The following is a 22,181-nucleotide window of genomic DNA, read 5'->3' as shown; positions in this document are numbered from 1 at the left end:
GGTCACCATATATGCATGGTCATCATGAAGCTATTTAGAGATGTGTAGGCTATTAAGTATATATGACAGGTAGTAAGCTCTGAGACATCTAGCGGTTAGCTTTCTAGTAATAGAAACGAATTAGTCTACCTGCCCGACCATGCGCCGTCAAGTATGAAATCAACTTTTGTCGGGCCGTACCTTGGTTTTGAATTTATTGCCCCTGTAATTAGTCTCTCACAGTGGACAAAACACTGCTCAATTGGATTTGGATAGGTTAAGCTTTTGAAATTCAACCACTGATCACTTTCCTGCAGACAAATGGTTTTGTCTAGATAAAATTTTTACGATTTTTTTCTTTTTTTTACAATTTTTCCAGAAGCACAGTGATACTAAAAGAGCACTCATCAATGTGAGTAAAGGAATAGAAAAAAAAAATTAAAGATAAAGGTTCATAAGTTTAGATTCCAGTACGTTTTTTTAGAGACAAATTCTTCATACTTCAACTGATTTGTTTACTCCGAGCTCATTTTTCTTATCAGAAAATATCAAAACTAATTTACTGCATCTCATGGGTTTTTTTTAAAAATTTTTTAATCGGTAAATTTAAGTCGGTAAAAGCTCAAACCTAGCTATTAACTGAGCATATTGTCCCCAAAAAAGCATTACCCTTGGAAATCAAGTAACCCATTCCCATTATATTTCGTTAAGTGAAGGGTGGGGGTTGGGGGGAATAGATGAAGCACCGGCATTTTTTTTTTCTGATAACGAATATAGTACAAATTTTTGAGTCCTTTTAAATAAATCGAATCTTCTGGAATTTATTTAAGTAAAACACTTTATGATTTTAAAACAAAAGTTTTTCGTGTGATTAATTTACTTTGATAAAAAATTTGACGTTTTTTAAAAAATTAGTTAAACAAATTTAGGCGTATAGCAATTCTGCGTAACGTCTTGAAGGATTAGAACAAAATAATATATAAGGTATCGCAAAATTTTTAATTTGGAATTTTTAAACTATACAAATCTAAATAAAAAAGTTATTTCAAATTCGATCTATTTCAAATGACCGATTCAAAAGTTTGTAGTTTACTCGTTATTATTCCTAGTTAAAGGAAAATCAAAAAGGTAGATTGCATAGAATAGACGTAATGAAATTTCTTAACGTTTCGATAATGAATTCTAGCATTTTTGATTTTACTTATTGTGATTTTTGAGACTCGCAGTTATAATTTAAATTAACATAACGTTTTATGTAAATGATTATTAATACAGTACACGTAAGATAAAACTAATATAAAGAATAACTTATTAAAAAATCTTCACTATGAATTATATGAACTATTTACAAATATATACAAGAAAGGATGAATCTATTCCACAACCTCGCCCATTGCTCTTAAGGCAACAAGAGCAGCATTTGCTTTAGCGTGTTTTTTATTAGGGGAAGCCACCGATGCTTGGTAATCAACGTTTGCAACAGTAACTTTCATTAGGAAATTCTTGTTTTGCGCTTGTCCATGTTCAAATACACAAGTGTAATCAGGAATACCTAATTTCTTTTTCACACAAAGCTCTGCAAGAGCTGATACTGGATGCTTTCCTAAACAGAGTTTAGACTAATTCATTTGGCTATTACAATTTAAAAAATAATTCTGTTTAGAACACTAAACAAACAAAAAAATCGACCAGAATTACAATGAGAACCTATATCAACTCTAAATTCTTTTAAATGAAAAAATATATCAATTACATTACTTTGTTAAAATGAATGTTTATATTGTATAAACAAACTTTTGCACAAAACACGCTGACGATTCTTTGCAATCAGTTTCCAAATATAATTTTTTAAAGCTGTCATTCAAATCATTTACTAAAAATTCCTAATATTTACTGTTTTTTAGACCTTAAAGTATAAAATTTTTTTTTAAAAAAATTTTATTAGTCGAAAAGAGAAAAAGTTTTTATAAGTGCCAACTAAGCTAAGTTGGCAAAATTCCAAATTTTTAATAGCAATTCGAAAGTTACCTTTTATATTCATGACAGGAGCAGGAGGACGTCTTTTTGGCACCAACTTTCCATTCCAGATATTATACTGAGGTTGCTCTTCAGCACTATATAAACCTCCTCTTCCAACCTTGATATCGATTGCAATTGGTGCTAAAAAACCTTCCTGTTTCTTACCGAGAGGACGTCCCTGCTGCCATCCCATCTTCTGCATCATGCGCATTCCAATATCACTGGTAACTGGTTGAAGATTATGGAAAAAGTCCTGATATTTAAAGCAAAACTCCTATACTGATATATTGATTATAAACCCCCCAGACTGATATAAGAAATACCATATAGAACTAAAATAAGCTGTTGAAATATTAAAAGATTTATATATACCTTTCGAACCCAAGTCTCGATAGCTCCCGCTATTTCTTGTTTGTTCATTCGTGTTCCCAGTTGCCCACCAGTAAACTTGCCAGGTTTTTTGTTTTGATCGCTCCATTTTTTAAGCTTCAAATCACATTCAGCAAGTACTGCTTTTGCTGAGAAATCATCTGGATTTGAATTTAAAATTTGTTGCGCACCAAGTCGCCGTGCGATGACTGCGCTAACATTTATCGGCTAAGAAGGAAATCTTTATTTAAAAAAACCTTTAATTTCATAATACAGGATATTTTAAAAAGATAAAACTTAACAAATTAACAAGAAAAAAATCAAATACCTCTTCGGGTTCAACTGATTCATAAACTAGTAGTTTTTCTGCTTCTTCTCCATGATTTTCAAACTTATGATGTTCACTGCCTGAAGAAACTGGAAAATAATTTTCCAGTGGGCCTGTCTTTGGTGGATCTACAGGTCCAGCAATCGAAAATAACGAACCAGCCATAATAGCTTGAGCAGGATTCTGACACAAAAAAAAAAAATGATAATAATTAACTTCCAATTTCATTATAATCTTTTCATAACCATTTTTGGAACCATAAGCTTTTAGTACAAAAATATAAACAAACTCTACAAGTGCCTAATAGAAAACAAAAACTTAAAAATTCACTAGTATCCAAAATATATGGGGTAAGAAATTGGAACAACATCCATTATACCTTTTATCGAGAACATCCTTTGATACCTGAATCATTTGATAAAGATATTTTTCATATCCAACTTCTGCTCGGATATTTTATAGTTTTCACTATAAATTATTCGTGCAGAAGTAACAAAATTCAAACTATGAATTGATGGGGTTAAAGTGATAGACTCAGAGAGGAAAAAAAGATTATTTTTAGCAAAAGGAAAAAAATAAAAAAATTCTTTAAAACGCATGTTAATAAAGGTTTCGACAAGAGCAATGCTTGGATACCTTAGGAGTCTACTTCATAACCTCACGGTTTATAATTGCTACTCTCGTTTACAGAGTGAGTTTTGTCAACTTTTATTGAGTCAAGGAAAAGATCATTCTAATTCCGTCGACTGTTGCACACTTCTGTTTATAAATATCTATACTAAAATAAATGTAAAATCTAGCTATCAAAACACTCATGACTGCTTTAAGAGGAACAAAGTGATATACTTTTAAACAATTCCACTTTTAAGATAAACAAATCATGAGTATTTTGATAGCTGGATAAACAATCAGCAACAAGGATGACTTGGCAACCTATAAAACAAAGAAATAATTTCCAGCGATAATCTTGAAAGCCCTTTTTTCATGGAAAACAGAACTATTTCTCATTCCATTAAGAGAAGTAAAAATAATTTATAATGGCATGTTACATTACATCTAACTGCCAGAATATTTGATTGTAAGTCTTCAGACTCACTGGTGATGAAAGTTAAAAAAAAGAGAATAAAATAGCTTAGACATTACCGTAGGTTTTCCCTTAAAAAACGATGGATTTGCTGAGGCTGGAGCTACATGAAAGGGATGGTTAACACCAGTAACTTCCATCGTGTTTTCTGCCTCATCATATCCTTCTTTTGCTGATATCTCCCGACAAAGATTTGTAAGTTTGTTAATTTCAGGATTTTTTGCAGGTTGCTCATACTTTTCCCATTTCCCATAAAGAGAAGATTTGGGATCAACTACTTTTGTGCTTTTTTCAGGAAGTATATGACCTTGCAGTTTTATTTCAATGCTTTTCTTAGCCACAGAAACATCTGCTCTGTTGAATAGTTCAGAGCTATTTGCTGATGTTGGTGCAGTTGAATTTTCTAATCTTTTAGAGGGACTATCAGATGTTTCTGCTGTTTTAGTTTTTTTTAAATCAATTGAAGATTCTCTTCTACTGTAACTGGATCTTTCCCTCCTACTATCTAGGGATCTACTTTTCGATCTTCTATGAGATTGACTTCTTTTATCTCTGTAACTTCTTGAGTGACTACGATTGCGAGAGTGACTACGATTGCGAGAGTGACTACGATTGCGAGAGTGACTACGATTGCGAGAGTGACTACGATTAAGAGAGTGACTCTTATAACTCTTTCTGTGTTTCCTTTCTGTGGAGTGAGTTCTAGAATGCTTTCTTTCTCTGGAAAAATGTCTCTCTCTTCCCCGAGAAATGCTTCTGGAGTGATGTCTGGATTGACTTCTACTTCTTCTTCTACCTCTGGAAGAATTTCTAGAATGGTTTCGTTTAGATCTAGAACTTCTTTTCTCTTTTGAATAACTTCTTGATCGACTTTTAGAACGACTCCTTGAATAACTTATTTTTTTATGCCTCTTTCTTGATCTAGATCTGGATTCTTTTTTTTTATAATAATTTGATTCAGTTTTTCTAGTTCTGCTGTTCGATCGACTCCTTCCACTTAAAGATGATCTTCTTTCTTGTGATGTAGAATGAGATCTACCACCAGAATGAGATCTATATAAATAGCAAACAAAGAATTTTTAATTTCTTTTAAAAAATATTAATCTAATCTATATAATTGGCTTCAAAACAGTAACAAGTTTGATAATTTATATATAAACTTATACAGTCAATAAAAAAATATAATTAACAGTTAATTATATTTCTTTATTGACTGTATAGGTTTCTAAATAATAACAATGTTAAGACTCATACTTATCCAAAAAAATTCTTGTTGAATAATGTTTTTAAACTTGAATTTATTTGAATACTTTTACTATTTTATTACTAGGGAAAAAAGTGCTTACATCTCAAATTATTTTCATCACAAGTAGACAAGACAAAATAATAAGGTATGTTTTCTTTTGTTTAAACTATTTAAAATTTAAATCCAATTCTACATCTTTTTGTCAACTTAACTATTTTTAAATCCATGAACAAAGTCAGAAATTTAGAATACAAAAGGGCTTATGTATTTGTCTGATCTATATTCTTTAACTTATATTAACCACATGGTAAAATTGTAGGTAATTATGCTAATTATGCTAATGTAGAAAACAAAACTTTTTTGAGAAGTGAAATTTTGAGATATTGACGTGAATCCTAAATGCATTTATTAACAATTGCAACAAAGTTACAATCAAACCCCTCAGCCTCAGAAATGAGGATATTTGATAATAAATTTGTGTTAGGACAAATGTATTAATTCATGTAATACACATTAAGAATTATGGTAAGTTAAATGTATAAAAAATCAAATCAAAATTTAACCTAAATTTATAAGTTTGCATTTGTAGCAAATTTGATAGAGTCAATAAGAATGGAATTTTATGGTAAAATAGTGTAACTGCCTTTTTCTAAATTTAAACCAATTTTTTGAAGGTATTGAGAGATAAATTATGAAATATGTGCATTTTAACAAACAACCAACTATAGGTCTAAAAATTGTTCTTTATTTGTAGACAAGAAAAATGATTTATCAACACAAAAAAAGGCTGAAATTAAATTTCTGTTGAGTAATAAGTTATTCTCAGAGATATTGCTAAAAGATATGATGCTTCTCAGGTATCTGTCCAAAAGATTTTTTAAAAAGTAGCTAATATAGAGAGTGGTAAAAAAAATATTTTAGAATCATGTGGTCAAAAACTACTGAGCAACATAATACTTGAAAACTGTCATCCAATAAAAATATGAAAAATTTTTGTGATTAAACTTTTTTATGCTAACTCAATCCTTAAATATTTATCCAACTGCATCATCCAAACACTTACACATCCTACTTCTGTTATGATTTGATCTGCCATTTGTGGAAAAAAGATGGGAAGACTATGGATTGTCAAAGGAATGAAGCATAAAAATGTCCTAGAACAGAAATTGTTGCCCCAACTAGCAGAATGTTTTTGTCCAGGTAAATAAAAGAATCTTTTAGTGGGATGGGCCAAAATATCTTACAGCTAAATCATTGAAATATTTCTTTTAGAATGGAATTATTAGATTGGCTAGGAAACTCCCAGGATCTTAACCCAATAAAGAACATTTGGGAGTTCCAAAAGAGGGAAATAGCAAAAGATTATACCAAAAACTAAGTTTTTTTGATCAAAAAAATTAACTGGAAATATAACTAAATCTCAATAATTGTATTAAAAACATGCCAAAAAGAGTAAAAGCAATTATAAAGGCGAAAGGAGGAGTAATAAAGAATTAACATGTTTGATTCAGCTTAGTACTTATTTCTGAACAAAACAAGTTATCAAAGTAAATAATACTTTGTCAATAGAAATCCCTTTTTTTAAGTTTTGATAACTTTTAAGTTGAAAAATTACAAGTGTGAAAAATTCTAATTTCTCTACAGCTAAGAAATACTTAAGGTGGCATTAAAAAATTGTACTTATTTGAAGCCTCATTAAACTGAAGTAATATTTTTCATAACTAACACAATCTATTTACAAATTATTTTTTCTTGTTTGTGGTGAATTTAACATTTTTTTCAAATTTTTTATTTAAGAGTTTAGTCATGAAAAGTCACACAGCAAAAAATCCTTTCACATTATTAAAACTCTTATGACTGGAATACTTATTCCAAAATTAGAGTTTGTTTAAGAGGTAATACAGCAAATGTTAAAGCAGCACTCAACCGAACTTCTTATAGAAAGGTGAAGAAAAGATGTGTGCTTGTGCACACACCTTTTCTATAAGAAGACCTTTTTCTTGAAAATATTTTTTCTTTGAACAACTCATGACGAAACTCTTAAAAACCTTTTCTACAAATAGTTATACTGACAGCAGGAACTACAAATGAAAAATAAAGACTTGGGCTGTGGATCTCTATATACTGCATGATGGAAATAGTTGGATCAAGTTGGATCTTGAAGATGCAAGATCCAACTTGCATCTTCAACTCTAATTGAAGATGCAAGTTGGAAATGAAAAGTAAATCTACTGAAACGGATTTATTCTTGCGACTCTGAGAATTCAACAGTAAAATTTTGTATGTATATTTCTATACATTTATTCAACAAAACTTTTATCAATGATATGTGTATGTGGTGACTATTAAGTCACCACATTCTATATTAGCAATTAAAGTTGTGTTGAATAAATGTAGAGAAACATACATACAAAACTTTACTGCAACTTTTACCATTAAGAAACACTTTTTGGTATAGCCTTGTGGCCTTTAAAATTTAGACGTTTTTATGCATGCATTCATATCCATGTTTTAAATATTTTGGACATTTAATTTAAATGTTTCATCCAAAAGTGGTAATGCTTTGTTATGTTTGGTGTGGCATCAAAAGTTGAGCCATTAGGTTTAAATCTTCAATAAAACTAATATCAAACCTGTCAGCATCACTTACTTTTAAATAAATTAACTCTTGGCATGCATGTGGCTGAGGGATTAAAACCAGGGAATTAAAGAAATCCAAATTTTTTAGGAACCTCTGAACTCTTTTAGCAATACTTTGATTTTCAGCGAATAATCAGCATTTAGCTAATTATTTAGAATGAAATATTGAAAGCAAATCTAATTTTTGTATATTCTGAACTACTTTTGGATTATCTTTTTGTTAATAATTTTTACCCTAACAAGCTGGAAAATGTATAGATAATTTTTTTTATCAATAATTTTTTTTGTCAATAATTTTTAATTGCCTCATTTTTTTCTTGTTCTGTTTTGGAAAACATGGTTTTACTCAGAACATGTATTTTTGACATATTAAAATTTAACATAAATAATGGAGAGTTCTGTCACATGATTTTTCAGGCTTTTTTTTGCATTGTAAAATTTTTCTTTTGCATTAGAGGATTCATTTCTTTTGCATGCGAAGATTTGTTATTTTTGCATTAGAGGATTCATTTTGGATACTTCTTTTAAAACTGAAAGAAATGCCTGAAAAGAATCCTCTAATGCAAAGAAAGAACTCTCTGCCCATTTTATAATTTTTCATGTAATTATTAATGAAATTTTTTTTGAAGAATAATCTCTGAAAAGAATATCTGAACAACTTGTAAACACATGTTGAGTTTTTTTTCGAGTACTTCTTCTGCTTACAGTTTTGATTAAAAATTGTTGAAATATTTTGATGAACTTTTTTTCTTTTTTTTTTTTTTTTTTTGCTGTTGCAATAATAAATAAAGTTTCTAACAATTAGGCTTGAATGTGTATCATTAAGGAACATGCAAAAAGAAATATAAATAATATAAATCCTAAAAGCACTTCTATGATCAACTATGATTTCTTTTTTTAATTTTCACTCTCCGAGTATCTCACAGATTTGAAGTGTTGGTCCTAAACTGTCTTAATATGTTGCACTCATAATATAACTTTTGTGAATTGGCAATCAATATAGAATATTCACGAAAATGTGAATCAAAAGCATTTTTTAGAACGTAAAAGTAAAAAAAAAAAATGATCATCAAAATATTTCAACAATTTTTAATCAAAACTGTAAGCAGAAGAAGTACTCGAAAAAAAATTCAACATGTGTTTACAAGTTGAACATTCTTAAACTGCCACTAAAATCTTTAATGCTATAATCAATCAAGCCAAATTTTTCATCATAAGAGGTGCTTGAAACATTTATGGCATGAATAAAAATTGACAGTTCTCCTTCACATAAAAACTTAAGGATCTTGAAAATATCAGTGACACTAATATTTTTTGACAAACTTTTTGAAAAATTAGTTTATGATTAGTGACACTAGTAACAGATACTTTATCTAGGTATGAAGATAAATGAATCAAAGACAGGAGTGGATTAAGGTGTTATATGACAAAAACACACAGTATAGAAAGAGATTTTAAAAAATTTGTAAAGAAAAATATTGAAATCTTTCTTTCTCTCTTTTTTCAAACTATTATCTTTGCTAACTATTATATATATTGTTATTAGCTATTAGTGTATGATATTTAAGTTTATATTTTCCTATATCAACTTTACAATACCTATTTTGTTAACTATAAACTGCTTGATTCCTGTCTATATGCAAAATCCATCAATAGTAGTTTATAAAAACAGAAGATTAAATGATTATCGACATACTGATAGGAACTATCATTTTGTCAGCCAAAATTATATAAACATACCAGTCAACTATAGGCAAAACCAGGCATTTAGCTATATGTACACTACTGGTCAAAAGTTTCTGGACATTCTATAAGTACTCCTCAAAAGTTAGAAAATCCATCAAAAATGTTTGAAACTATAAAGATATAAGAAAACAAATATATAAAAATATAAAAATAACTATTTCTAAATATGTTTGCTTAGCATATTTGTATATAATGCTTCAAAGTATTTCAGAAATCATTATTTTTTTTAAAAAAAAAAAAAAAAAGTAGAGCTGCCTACATGCTTAAATGTTAAAGTAATGCATTTTGATATCATGATTATCTTAATGCCAAACTTTATTACTTTTTTTTTTTACATAAAATTTTTTATTTGTAAAATTTATACATAAAATATAATCAATTAACACATACAATTAGTTTTAATTGATCTTGATCTTTTCAATAGAAACCAATTTATGGATAAAAGAGAACAAATTGCAGCATCTCAGAAACAAGGTTAATAATAAAAACATACAACCTTGAGCATTCAAACTGCAATATATTAGAAAAATGCATAAACTTGTTAGAGACACAATTATGGCAAACACAAGAGTAATGTAATGCTAACAATTAAACCTACAGATACTTTTAATTTCAGTAATTAGATTAAGAAAAATTTTTTTTTCAATAAATATATTCTGGAAACTTTTTGATATTACTATGTAGTTATTTGATTAATAGTATAAAACACTAGAATCTCTCATTGTACTTGTTCAGAAACTCTCTTTCAATCATTAAAGTGTCCAAAAACTTTGACCAGCAATGTATGTCAAAGCAGTATATGTATATATGTTTTTATATATCTTATATCATAAATAAGATTTAGACTTTGTAATTAAAATAAAACCAAATTGCCTTAACGCCTATGCAGTTTACTTTAAAGTAGAGTATCAGAGTTTGCAATTAATGGTCTTCAAAATGTTTTTCTTATTATAAAGATCTGACTTAATGGAAGATGAAGCTGCTACAGAAATCTTATAGTGGTGCATTTAATTGAACACTTTATATGTCAATCTAGAGAGCATTCTTCTAGCCTCATCCTATAAATAAGACCATAGAGATACAATTTAAATCAAAATTGAAGCCAGAGTAATCACAGATGTGAAGTTTCTGTGCATCTTTTCTAGGTGCCTGAACTGGATTTTAAAGCAACAAAGTGAAAATTTATGATTAAGTGAAGTGGGACAGAAAGTCTAGAACCTCTTTTTAGTAGGAACAGTGAAAATGGTGAACTGTTGACTAAGTAAGTCAAACTGTAGGGGGGAACCTTAATGACTGGGACGATTATTGAATGGGACAAACTCAGATTCTTATACAAGCATCGATGTAAGGATATTCAAATTCCTGTAACAAAGAGTGATAGAAACAAAAACTCAACTGACTGACTCATCCATCCTATTGCTCTACGACCGTAATGACAATGGATGTTATTGTGTTTTCGAATGAAAAAAGTAATTTTTAAAAACGTCCTTTTTTTCTTCTGATTTTGCAGCAACTTTTGAAGTCATGGAAAATAAAATTCCATGCTTAAATAGATAACAGTCTCTAGTACTACAGTGAGTAAAACATTCAAGCTTAATTAATAGTGTTTTTGGTGTGACTAATCATTTTTGGATAAAGTGATGCGCATATTGAATGGGACAAAATACTACCTATTGAATGAATTTAACAAAGTATTATTTACAGCTCAGCAGAGGGATGCTGCTGTCCCTTACTTTTATCCCCATGGGTAATGGGTATTATTTACACACTTTTATACTGCAATATTTTACTTAAAAAGAAATAACTAAATATAATATTCTAAAATGAGAAAGTTCTGCTTTGATTGAAATTTAATTAGAGTTAAAATGTTTAAAGTTAAAAATATTTTTTGCATGGTCTTTTTGTATGTATCTATATATTTAACTACATTTACAATTAATAAACTAATTAGAAAAATGATTGAATTAAATATGTTTATTTTTAGTTCTTTTATGTTTGTCCCATTCAATGAGACATACTTAAAGAATGGGACAAATGTCATGCTCCAATAAAACTCTCTTTTTTCCAATAGCCAAATGCAAATCCAATTTTTTTGTTTTACTATATCATTGAGCTAGAGTCTGTGGTTATCAAACATATTTAAATATATATATTAAACAATTTTATCTACGTTTAAAAAGCATTTTGCAAAAACTGTCCCATTCATTGAGGTTTTCCCCTACACTAAGTAAGTGGCAGAGTGTTTCATTGTACCAAAACATAATGAATTGCCATATCATAAGTTTTATGAGCCTGGAATCAATTTCCTGCCAGAATGATTTCAAAATGTTTCATTGGGTTAAAAAAGGAGAAGATAAAATGTGTGAATTATAAAATGATATATTGTATACCTAACATCTTTATCTTTTCGTAAAGAATCTATAACTTTCTCCAGATCAATATCTTTAGACCTACATCTTGTTTTTTTCTTAGCACTTACTTCAATACGCTTTTCTTCTTCATCTAAAATCTCCAACACTTTATCAGTTATTGAACAGTTGGAATAATCAGATGTAGAACTTGATTCTTCTGAAGTCCAATCATCAGGGTTTTTCCCCATAACTTTCTACATATATAAACTAAAAATACTTTTAAATACATTTTGAGCTCATATTTAAATTTACTACAAAATAAACAAAATATTTCTTATGATCAAGTTGTGTAAAGATATTGAAAATAAAAAAAGATATGAAATCCTCTAGAACTAATTGGCAATCAGAAAAAAATGGAAGAAAGAAGTATTAGATCCATTTATTAAATGAAATATTACATTTCATAAATTGACAAAATAACCTACTAAAGAAAGAAAAAAAAATTCATACTTTGTTAAAAAAAAGTTATTTTTTGTTTATAAAAACTGTTAAATTTTAGTGTAACAAAAAACTCTACCATATTGAAAAAGTCTACCATTTATTGAGTTTAAAACTTTAGTTTCAGAAAAACAATTATTCTTGACATTTATTAGAAATCATACAAAATTCACTATAAAGCTAATACTAAAAACAGAAAAGTTATTTCTTTTAACTGCCTAATCAAATTTTTATTTAAAAAAATTGTTTAAATAAATACTAATAAGAGCAAAAATCTCTAGAAAAATCCACAATTCATAAAAGATTAACAAATGAACCTTTATAAATATCAAGAAACAACTTTTTTGGAAGATTAACTCACATGTGAAAATCTCCCTCATTATACTGTTGAGGGAAAGTACCGCAGAATAGAATTTAAAAAATAAAAAGAAAGAGCATTCCATGCAAGTAGTATTTCTGTTTCAGTTGGCTTGATTTTGATTTAAGTTTCCTAAAGACAGAAATATATGATTTTATTAAGACATAAATATATTCATGGCATGAATATTTCTAGATTTTTAATACAATTCTACCAATTCAGCTTTTGTAGCAGTTTAACTTTCAAAGAATATGCTTAAATCTCTTATTGAATTGTGCTTACATCTATTTTTTGGAGATTTGTATTTTTTTGAAATGTTTTTTTTTGTAAGAGTTTTTAAATCTTTCCATATGCTAGAATGACCAGATGCATATTTCATTTATTCATTTTTGCAACTTCATATGAAAATATTTTTAAAAAATTTACTTTTTATTCAGTAACAATAAAAATCATTAAAAAAAGTATTGTATAAACAATAAAATTTATCTTTTTTTAAGAGAAGAACTTCTATCAGAGGAGACTACTTTTCTATCAAAATACATTTTCATAAAAAAAGCTATTTTTTTCATAAAAAGCAATCATTTTTTAAAATAGGACAAGATTTAAAAAAAAAAAACTGTCAACATATAACACAAATTTAAAGACAAATTAATAAATACTCTAAATAATTAAAAGAAATCTATTACATTCTAACCTGCAGTTTGTTAGACTCAAACATTTGCTGCAGCATTTTTTCCATCCACTCCAGGTACTCCAGGAGATCCGGGTTGTCCAGGTGGTCCTTTAAATCAGACTTAAACAATTGAGATTAACTTTTTCAAAAAAAAACAAAAACAAAAACAAAAACAAAACCAAAAAAAACAATCAATTACAAATCAAAGTTTAATTTATTAGATGTACATAGAAACATATTGACCCTCAAGTTTAAAAAAATCCCAGACAAAAAGAGCTAGAATTTCTTATGAAAGGTTTCAACCCAGTATAAGTATGATATTTAAAAAAAATTAATTTTGTTAGTTCCTCTCATGAAAATAAGATCCCTACTGCTGCGTACCATTAACATTTATGAAAGATGAAGGTTTTATAAAAATTTTTTGGACCATGGAGTTATACTATAAACACCCTCTAGTTTATGTTTATATGTAAAATTCTTTTTTTCTGAGAAAGATTTTATAGTAAACTCTTTACTAAAGAACTGGAAACTCAAGTTTCACTTATTTAGAAAAAAAAAGTTGCAAATAACATACCTAACAAAAACATCAAATTTACATAAATTCATCAAATTTTTAGCTACATTGGTTGATAAACTGAATAGTGATAATAAACTGTATAGAATTGTTTCTAAGTTTGGAAAAGAAAACTACAATAAAGGTTGTTTGAAAAGTTTTCAAAGCAAATAGTAAACAAAAGTAAGTTTCTGATTGAAATTATTTGCAATACTCTTCCAATCTCTTATTTCTTGCCCCTTTTTTAGGCCTTTTTGTTGTTGTTCTACACTCATCTTTGTTAGCAAAGCTTAAACTTTTTTTAATTGCTGTATCTTTATATAGATGAAATTTCAATAAATTTACTGTTTCTCCAATAGTTCTATTTTTGTTGCATGATCAAATGTCTGCAAATTACTGCTTTGCAACTGCCAGAGCTTTTAAGATTTCTGAAAAAATAGTTGTTGGGAGCTAGATCAAGTAAATATGGTGTATATTCAACCAAATAGTATTTTAACTGGTGTAAATTTGCAATTGTCAAAACATTTTTGTAAGCTTTCACATTTGATAAAAAATATTTATTATGTAAACAAGGTCTTTTTACTTAAAGTAATGCATTCTAAAAACTGTTTCAGTTTAGGACCATATTGATAAATCCAACTATTATCCATAAATATACCATGACATTTTTATCAAAATGTGGCAAACTGGTTAAAATTACTGTTTTGTAAAAATAAATACTATAAAAACTGGTAATTCAGCTTTGTTGAATTATCAGTTTTTATAGCTATACTTTTCAAAACAAATTTTTCTTATGAAATTCTTCAGGCAAAATATGGTGTACTGATTAATCTGAAATACCAGCAGTATTAGTTATTTTATGAGCAGTTATACTTAGATCTTAACCAACACTATTATGTATTTTTTAAATTTTTTATGGTTTTGGTTATTACATAAATTACATGGTAATTACATAACTTTCTTTTCTGATGGGTGTGCAGAACAACATAAGAGCTATTAGAATTTAGTCAACATTGTTTATCACAAGAAAGATTTTGATTTAGAAATTTACTTGAACCTGATTGCAAGAGTGGTGGTTAAAAGGGTTATTGGTTGAGCAAGTTTACAGATTTCTGGTAATGAGTATGTGATAACAGCTGAGGCCATGTTTTAATTTTCTTAAGAAAAGATACCAAAATGACATTGCAACTAATTGATCAAAAAACATTTTAAAAGTTTAAACAAAAAACAGTTGATTTTTTTTGAAACTTTATGGGGAAATGGTGCCAGAGACCAGAGAACTTCATTGTTTTTTTAACAAGTATTTAGAACAGTTAGCAATCTGAACTTTCAACCATTTAGAACTGTAGTTTGTCACTCCTGTCTTTTTTATCAAGACCCTAGATTTTAGTTTCAGTTCTGTTAATACTTATGTTTTATAAAGAAATCAGAAACAGTTAAAAAAGAAAAATGTTTTTTAAACATTACATGGATCTGTTTATATTTATATACATTTTTTTGTTATATACTCAAACCAAAGCTTAAATTTTTAAATGTTTGCTTTCATCCCCTGAAAACAAAAAATCTTAAATCGTTCTAATATTTCAGATAAGTTTTACAATAAACTTATAAAACTTATAAACTGGTCTAAAAATGTTTTTTTGTAGATCACACCCCATACCTGTTTGCTTTAAATCAAAGCTGCATCTATTTCAAAGCTGAATATAAATAACTGTGAATCCTACTGCAAGTAAAACACATTTTTGAAAAAAATCAGCTGGTCGGCTTTCTTTTTGCGAAATTATTGTAAAAACAGTAAAATAAAAATAATTACCTGGAGGTCCTGAGGGTCCAGCAAGTCCTTGAGTTCCAGCAATTCCTTGAATTCCTTGTGGTCCTGCTGGTCCTTTAGGTCCAGGTTCTCCATTTACACCTGCTTGTCCTGTTATATTCAATCAACAAATCAAAATTAACCAAAGAGATAATTTTAAAATACAACTCACTCAATTTGTCTTTGTGTAATAAAAAGCAAGTAATAAAAACATTAACTTCAAGAAATTTGCACAATACTTTAAAAAGAACTGAACTTTGTCATAAAGTAAATGAAAGATTTAAAATCATTAAAAAATTTTTAGAGAAATTTTCAAGATTTGACAATTTTCAAAAAATATTGTGACTGATTTCTTGTTTAAGGATAAATGATTGTGCCATTTGTTAAAGTTAACAATTCTCAAAATTTTAAAATACAACAAAACTTCTTAATCAACTTTTAAAAAAAACTAACCATTAACGCCAGGGGGTCCAATTGGTCCTAAAAATATTTAACAAATTTATTAAAATAATTATTGACAATCAAATTAAAACTCATAAACCTCATTCAACTCCAAGATGGTTAAACTCTTTGAAGTAATCAGATTAACTTTTTTAAATAAAAAAAAAATTCACCTTGAATACCCGGAAGGCCATCTTTTCCTAAAAGTAATTGTAACTACATTAAACATTTAGTAAGTATTAAATGACTATATGAAGTGAATGGATGAAACCAACTTGTTGTTATCTTTACTTTAGTCAAAAGAAATTTTTGCCTTTACCAAAGAAATCACCTGATTTCATAAAAGCTTAATTCATACCTGGTGCACCGTTCAATCCAGGAGGTCCTATAAGATAATTGATAATATCAAAACAATTTGTCTGCTAAATTAAGACATTCCTTTATTTAAAATGTAGTTTATTGAATTGTTGTTCATAAATTTAAAAAATTAACACTTTAATACAGCAAAAAAATTAGTTGTTTGGATTTGGCTGCTGGTCCCAAAAATAACTTAAATGCATAATGGCTACTAATAACTTACTGAGATAAAATGGCATAGGTTTTTTTATTAAGTACTATTAAACTTTGTTTAAAAATTTTTAGCATAACCTTGGAACATTTTCAATGTAAGGGTGGTTTGCTTTAGCAATAAAAGGACAATCCTTTCTGTCCTTTTCAACAAGACCCTAGATTTAGATCCATTGTATCATAAAATATCATAGCCTTTCTTTGAACAACAAAGAGAGGCTATAATACTTTGTGGTTTTAGCTATAACACTTAATTTTTAATGCCACATCAAAAGCTTTAAAACACAAAATTTTCAGTGCTTTTTAATGTGGCATTTACAACAATCAAAATCATCAGACTAAAGACATTCAAAATATTCAGAGCAGTTTGAAACATCAGAACAAAGATTTGAGTTTTGATTTTTTTGAAGAATGTAGCAGTTATTAATTTATTGTGACTATTTTATTTTTAGTTCTCTGCTATTTCAATAATATCAAATTTAACCAATTTGTTATGACTTGCACATTTTAAAAAAGCAATGAACTCACCTTGAGGTCCTTGAGGTCCTTGAAGCCCTTGAGGTCCTTGTGCTCCTTCTTTACCAGCTGGCCCTAGTATTTAATAAATGCAAAATTAAGGCTTTAATTTAAAAGTTTTGAAAAATTTACTAAGAAAACTAAAAGTAATCAAATTATTATTAAACAGCTTAAAATTTATTGTGAAATAAGTATCTAACCTGGGTTTCCTTCTTTGCCATCTTTACCATCTTTCCCAGCAGGTCCTTTTAATTAAAAATATTATTTATATTTAATATGAATTTTGATTAAAAGTATTATGTTTTATGAATTTTTTTCATTAAACAATTTCTTAAAATGTTTTACAGAATTGAAAAATATTGTAAATAAAAAAAAAATTGAATGTAAAAAAAAATATTTAACAATAATAAAAAATATTTAGCAATACATCCATCCATACATGTATGTATGTATGTATGTATGTATGTATGTATGTATGTATGTATGTATGTATGTATGTATGTATGTATGTATGTATGTATGTATGTATGTATGTATGTATGTATGTATGTATGTATGTATGTATGTATGTATGTATGTATGTATGTATGTATGTATGTATGTATGTATGTATGTATGTATGTATGTATGTATGTATGTATAAAATCTAGCAATTATCTAGCAAATGCCAAAAAAATCTCAGAAAAAAAAAATGCATTTATGGATTTTAAGCATAGCAAAAAGGTTGCTTATATCTCAAATTTTTTTTTAAAAACATTTTGGATTTTTTATTGGCCATGAAAAGATAACTCTCAAGAACAATTTATTTAAATTATCAAACCTTGTGGTCCTTGTAATCCTTGAGCTCCATCTTTACCAGCTGGCCCTTAAATTTAAAGTTAAATGATTCATTTTAAAATTGTTTTAAACTTAAAATATAGCAATCAAAAATTTAACTTGTATATCTCAATTGAAGATTACAGGGGAAAAACCAGACATATCACAAATTTTATTATTATCATTTGTTAACCCTCATTTTTGCTTTTTTTCCATGTTAAATATTGATTGACTACACAAACATATTAAAAACTCACTGCCACGAGTAATGATCAGTTAAAATTATTCTATCCTATGGAAGAATAAGATACTTTCAAAACATTTCTTAAAATTTGCAAAATGTGACATGTCCATTTTTTCCTTGTTAAGCTAGCTTTAAAAAATTACTGCATACTTAAATAAGAACTGGTAGTTTAAAAAAATTTCTTACCCTGATTTCCATCTTTTCCATCTTTTCCATCTCTTCCAGCAGGTCCTAAAGACAAAAATATTTAAGTAAGCAGGTTTTTTTTTTCATGCTTAGTAAGTTAAGACCTGTTTTTGTTATTTCATTTTCATTTGAAAATGCATGCAATAATTTTGATATTGAAAGAAAGAAACAAAACACATAATTTGGTTAATCTATAGAAAGCATTTAATTAAAATAAGTAATTAACTCAAATAACAAAACAGTCTAGAAAGCATTGTACCTGGTGGTCCAGTCAACCCAGTCTTACCTAAAAATTAATTATTTTATTATTTAATTAATACATCTATTAGTCAACATTTAACAAAAAAATTGTTTAATTTATTAGACAACAAGAAAGTTTATTCTGCACATTGTCACTTAAAAACTGATAATCCATTGTTTTTTGATTGAAGCAAAATATATCATATCATATCTATGTATTTTTCTTTTATTTCATTTGATTTTTGTTTTTAATTAGCATGCATTAGAATAACAAATAAGCAAACAAAAATACAGAAAAACAAACAAAAAAAACAGGCAGCCTACCAATTGGACCTGTATTTCCAGTTGATCCTGCAAAAGACAAAAACATTAAAAACTCCTTGCATTTATTCAAAAAGTAAATAAAAATATAAATTAAGTAACCATTAAAAAATAAAAGTAAAATGAATTTTTTGTAACCTTTTTCCCCATCTTTACCAGGAACACCTACAATTAAAAATAGTAAAATATGAACAACATATTTCATTGCAAAATGTATTATAATTATTTCAGAAAAAAATTAAGTATATTAAAGCAACTCAAACATTTTTACAGTTTCAACTATTTAGGAAAATGGAGTCAAGTTACAAATTTTATTTTTTGGAGTTTTAAGACTCTAACTTTTTTTTCTGATAACTTCCATTTAGGAAATTGTCAAAGCATGCATTAAAAACAGCATCAATTTTTCTCAACATATCAAGGGGACAGCAAGGAGGAATGAATGCTTTAGAACTAATCCTTTAAGGATGTAAATATCTTTTAGTAGCTTCCTAGACTCATTTCCAGTCAGATGCTTTATTTGAAGTAACCTTAGCCATTAACAGTGTGTGGCCAAATTTTTGAGAGAAATTGTAAAAACTCTATAGGTGGTAGGACATCCAAGGATCAAAGTTTCATCACAACCTTTTAAATAAACTAAATGAACTAAAATCTTAAAAGAGTTTCCTTTTTTATACCAATAATAATATTTGCTTTAAAAGGTAAATAATAAAGGTTTTACTAGAAGTTTCATTTGACCTACCATTTTAAGCAAATAAATTTGCTTGAAATGGTAGGACAAATTTTGTAAGCTCAGATAAAATCCAGGATGTCACTTCAGCCTAGAATAGCAACTTCACAAAAAAAAAACAAAAAAATAAATTTTTGTTTTACTTTTTAACAAATGTTTAAAAACACTCAAGAAATTATTGACTGTTACATACAGCATTTCAATAACTTAAAACAAATGACCAATTGAAAACATTTACAATGCCTAAAAATTACCTTGTTCACCAGGGAATCCTCTAGGTCCTACTTCACCAATTGGTCCAGTGGGACCTAAATTAATTGTAATAATAGTTTCTACATATTTATGCATTTACAGTAAGATGTTATTCTTGAAAAAGAAAACCACTAAAAATCAGAGAAAACTGCAATTTTTATTGTTTATACTTTAATAACAATTCAAAATAGTAATATTTTTTTTGCTGATGGTAAGTTAATAGTTGTTACTAGTTTAAAATCACCACCACAATTAACAACTACCAATGGATTTTTTTTCCCCCCCAACTATTAAGCAAGCCAGAGGAGTTATGGTATGTTTTCATTTTCTAAGTGTTTTTATTCATGTATTATAATTTTAAAAAGTCTAAGTTTAAGTAAAACTAGAAAATATAGGTTTTATTCATAAATTATAAGCAATGTATGGAGAGTGCTTAACTTTAAATATATAAAATACCTTTCATTCATTGCTTTTTATAAACGCACAACTTAAATAAATTTAAAATTATAAACAAAATTCTAAAAAAAACGACAGTAAAAAATTATTGAAGAGTATTAAAGTAAAAGCAAAGAGTTAAATTACTACCTTGAATACCTTGTGGCCCAGGAGGTCCTGCTTCACCTAATAAAAATTAAGACCTTCATAATTTTAAAGAATGAATTATAAAAACGTATAAATCAACAGAAACTAGAGAAATAACAAACCTTTTTCACCTTTCAAACCAGCAGGTCCAGTGCATCCTTAATAAAGAAAAATATTACAAAATATATAATATAGCAAATATATATAACAAAGGGATCTAATTCTAAATATATTTGCTATCTTGTACAAAAGCAAATTGCAAACAATTTTTTTAATTGTTAAAATTTGTATAATCAGTATATATATAAGCTGATAAAGAAGGTTCACACACACATTTCAAAGAATGTATTTAAATTTACATAGATTTAAAAAAGAAAAATTTAAGTTAACTTATTTAAGAAAAGTATATCATATGCAGTAGCAACGATATTTTTGTTACTAAATGTTTCCAGAGGAAAACAAAAACGATAATTGAAACAACATTTAGAAACAACACAAAAACAACGACACAAATACCGTCATCACCACCATTATTAACAGCAGTAACAAGAACAGTAGGAGTTAAACTAGAGGAACTAAAATAAAAATTACCTTGAATTGGAATTAATCCGTATATAAAAGCAACATTTATTGCAAGTGAAGTTGATGCCAAAAAGAATATGAATAGTTGAAAACCCGTCACACTGCTTCTACTTGATTCTGAAACTTTTAAGTTTTTTTGATTATTTGACATTTCGGGAATTTTTGTCTGACTACTATTTTTTGCCTCCTGTGATGAGGATTTGGTTTTTTTTGAGTTATTGCTCATGATTTTAGTATAAATTGCTTAAAAGGTTTGTTACATAAACGGATGTTAAACGATCCACGTTTACTAAGAGACGTTACGCAAGTGTCCTTAAAAAGATAGTTAGATACCAGTGTCTTTTTATTGTTCGACCTGAATAAATTTTACTTGAACTCTGGGTATTAGGAAGTTCTATTGACTGGTGAGTTATTAAATTTGCGAAATTATCTTGTTTTTTCAATTTTTTTCAATTGACAATATTTGTAACTATTTTTAATTTTATGTTAAACATTATAATTCGTAATAAACTGCAACTCTTAAATTTAAAACCGTTTTAAGTTATCTTAAAGGAAAGGGCAACATTAGCCTGTTGCAATATATGGGATATCATTATTCGCGTACCTTGGGCTCTGGTTTTGATAAATTTTTTTTTTGGCTTAAAGGTTTTTGAAACGGATTATTTTCAAAGACTCAGTGCTTTCGGTGTTCTAAAAAGTGTTCTTTTTTATAGAAACATTCAATTGTACCGCTTTTCTAATTTCCTTGGTATTTCGTTTGACTTTTAAAATTTAATCCGCCCCTTCAATGGTAGTGCATTTTCTTACAATTCTTATAATAACCGGGCAAAGAACTTCTTTCGTACGTTTTATGACATAAAAAAATTTCTTGTAATAAGTAACTATCGTTCGAAGTTTAAAAGTTGCTCAATTAAATTTAAAGAAGAAAATTTTAGGTTGCGTTTATATAAAATTAATGGCGTTGAGGTTTGGACTTCCCAGATGTCAAAGAAGAAATAAACGACCATAATAGCAGTGACACTGTTGTCAGAAGATGGGCAAATGTGAACTGAC

The 22,181-nt window shown here is 27.9% G+C and overlaps 2 protein-coding genes across 7 annotated transcripts; both read right to left on the bottom strand.

Annotated features, from left to right (window-relative positions):
• Nucleotides 1-1,283: 1,283 nt before the first annotated feature.
• On the bottom strand, nucleotides 1,284-12,039 carry LOC145200752 (uncharacterized). Of its 5 annotated transcripts, XR_016451124.1 has the most exons (8): nucleotides 11,802-12,039; nucleotides 3,839-4,832; nucleotides 3,332-3,628; nucleotides 3,075-3,100; nucleotides 2,696-2,878; nucleotides 2,371-2,595; nucleotides 2,008-2,251; nucleotides 1,284-1,582 (listed from the first exon to the last, which is right to left on the bottom strand). XR_016451124.1 is itself a non-coding variant. In XM_090083076.1 (6 exons), the coding sequence occupies exons 1-6, from the start codon at nucleotides 12,008-12,010 to the stop codon at nucleotides 1,353-1,355; spliced, it is 2,085 nt and encodes a 694-aa protein (XP_089939202.1). In that variant the 5' UTR covers nucleotides 12,011-12,039; the 3' UTR covers nucleotides 1,284-1,352. The 5 variants fall into 5 exon arrangements, 1 of the variants encoding a protein (XP_089939202.1); XR_016451123.1 differs by having other exon boundaries at nucleotides 3,075-3,628; XR_016451125.1 differs by lacking the exon at nucleotides 3,075-3,100 and having other exon boundaries at nucleotides 3,542-3,628.
• LOC145200930 (uncharacterized) lies at nucleotides 11,802-21,450 on the bottom strand. Of its 2 annotated transcripts, XR_016451126.1 has the most exons (18): nucleotides 21,138-21,443; nucleotides 20,669-20,704; nucleotides 20,550-20,585; nucleotides 19,967-20,020; nucleotides 19,124-19,150; nucleotides 18,989-19,015; nucleotides 18,684-18,710; nucleotides 18,425-18,469; nucleotides 17,999-18,043; nucleotides 17,379-17,423; nucleotides 17,191-17,253; nucleotides 16,454-16,480; nucleotides 16,269-16,295; nucleotides 16,108-16,134; nucleotides 15,658-15,765; nucleotides 13,313-13,399; nucleotides 12,622-12,750; nucleotides 11,802-12,029 (listed from the first exon to the last, which is right to left on the bottom strand). XR_016451126.1 is itself a non-coding variant. In XM_090083077.1 (17 exons), the coding sequence occupies exons 1-16, from the start codon at nucleotides 21,352-21,354 to the stop codon at nucleotides 13,329-13,331; spliced, it is 882 nt and encodes a 293-aa protein (XP_089939203.1). In that variant the 5' UTR covers nucleotides 21,355-21,450; the 3' UTR covers nucleotides 12,186-12,750; nucleotides 13,313-13,328. The 2 variants fall into 2 exon arrangements, 1 of the variants encoding a protein (XP_089939203.1); XM_090083077.1 differs by lacking the exon at nucleotides 11,802-12,029 and having other exon boundaries at nucleotides 12,186-12,750; nucleotides 21,138-21,450.
• Between the last annotated feature and the right edge of the window lie 731 nt (nucleotides 21,451-22,181).

Source organism: Hydra viridissima, unplaced genomic scaffold (assembly GCF_058129835.1).
Source record: "Hydra viridissima isolate aposymbiotic clone 2 unplaced genomic scaffold, HvirCarnegie_v1 scaffold_3, whole genome shotgun sequence".
Classification (NCBI taxonomy): Eukaryota; Metazoa; Cnidaria; class Hydrozoa; order Anthoathecata; family Hydridae; genus Hydra; species Hydra viridissima.
This window is presented reverse-complemented; position numbering and strand designations above follow the sequence as displayed.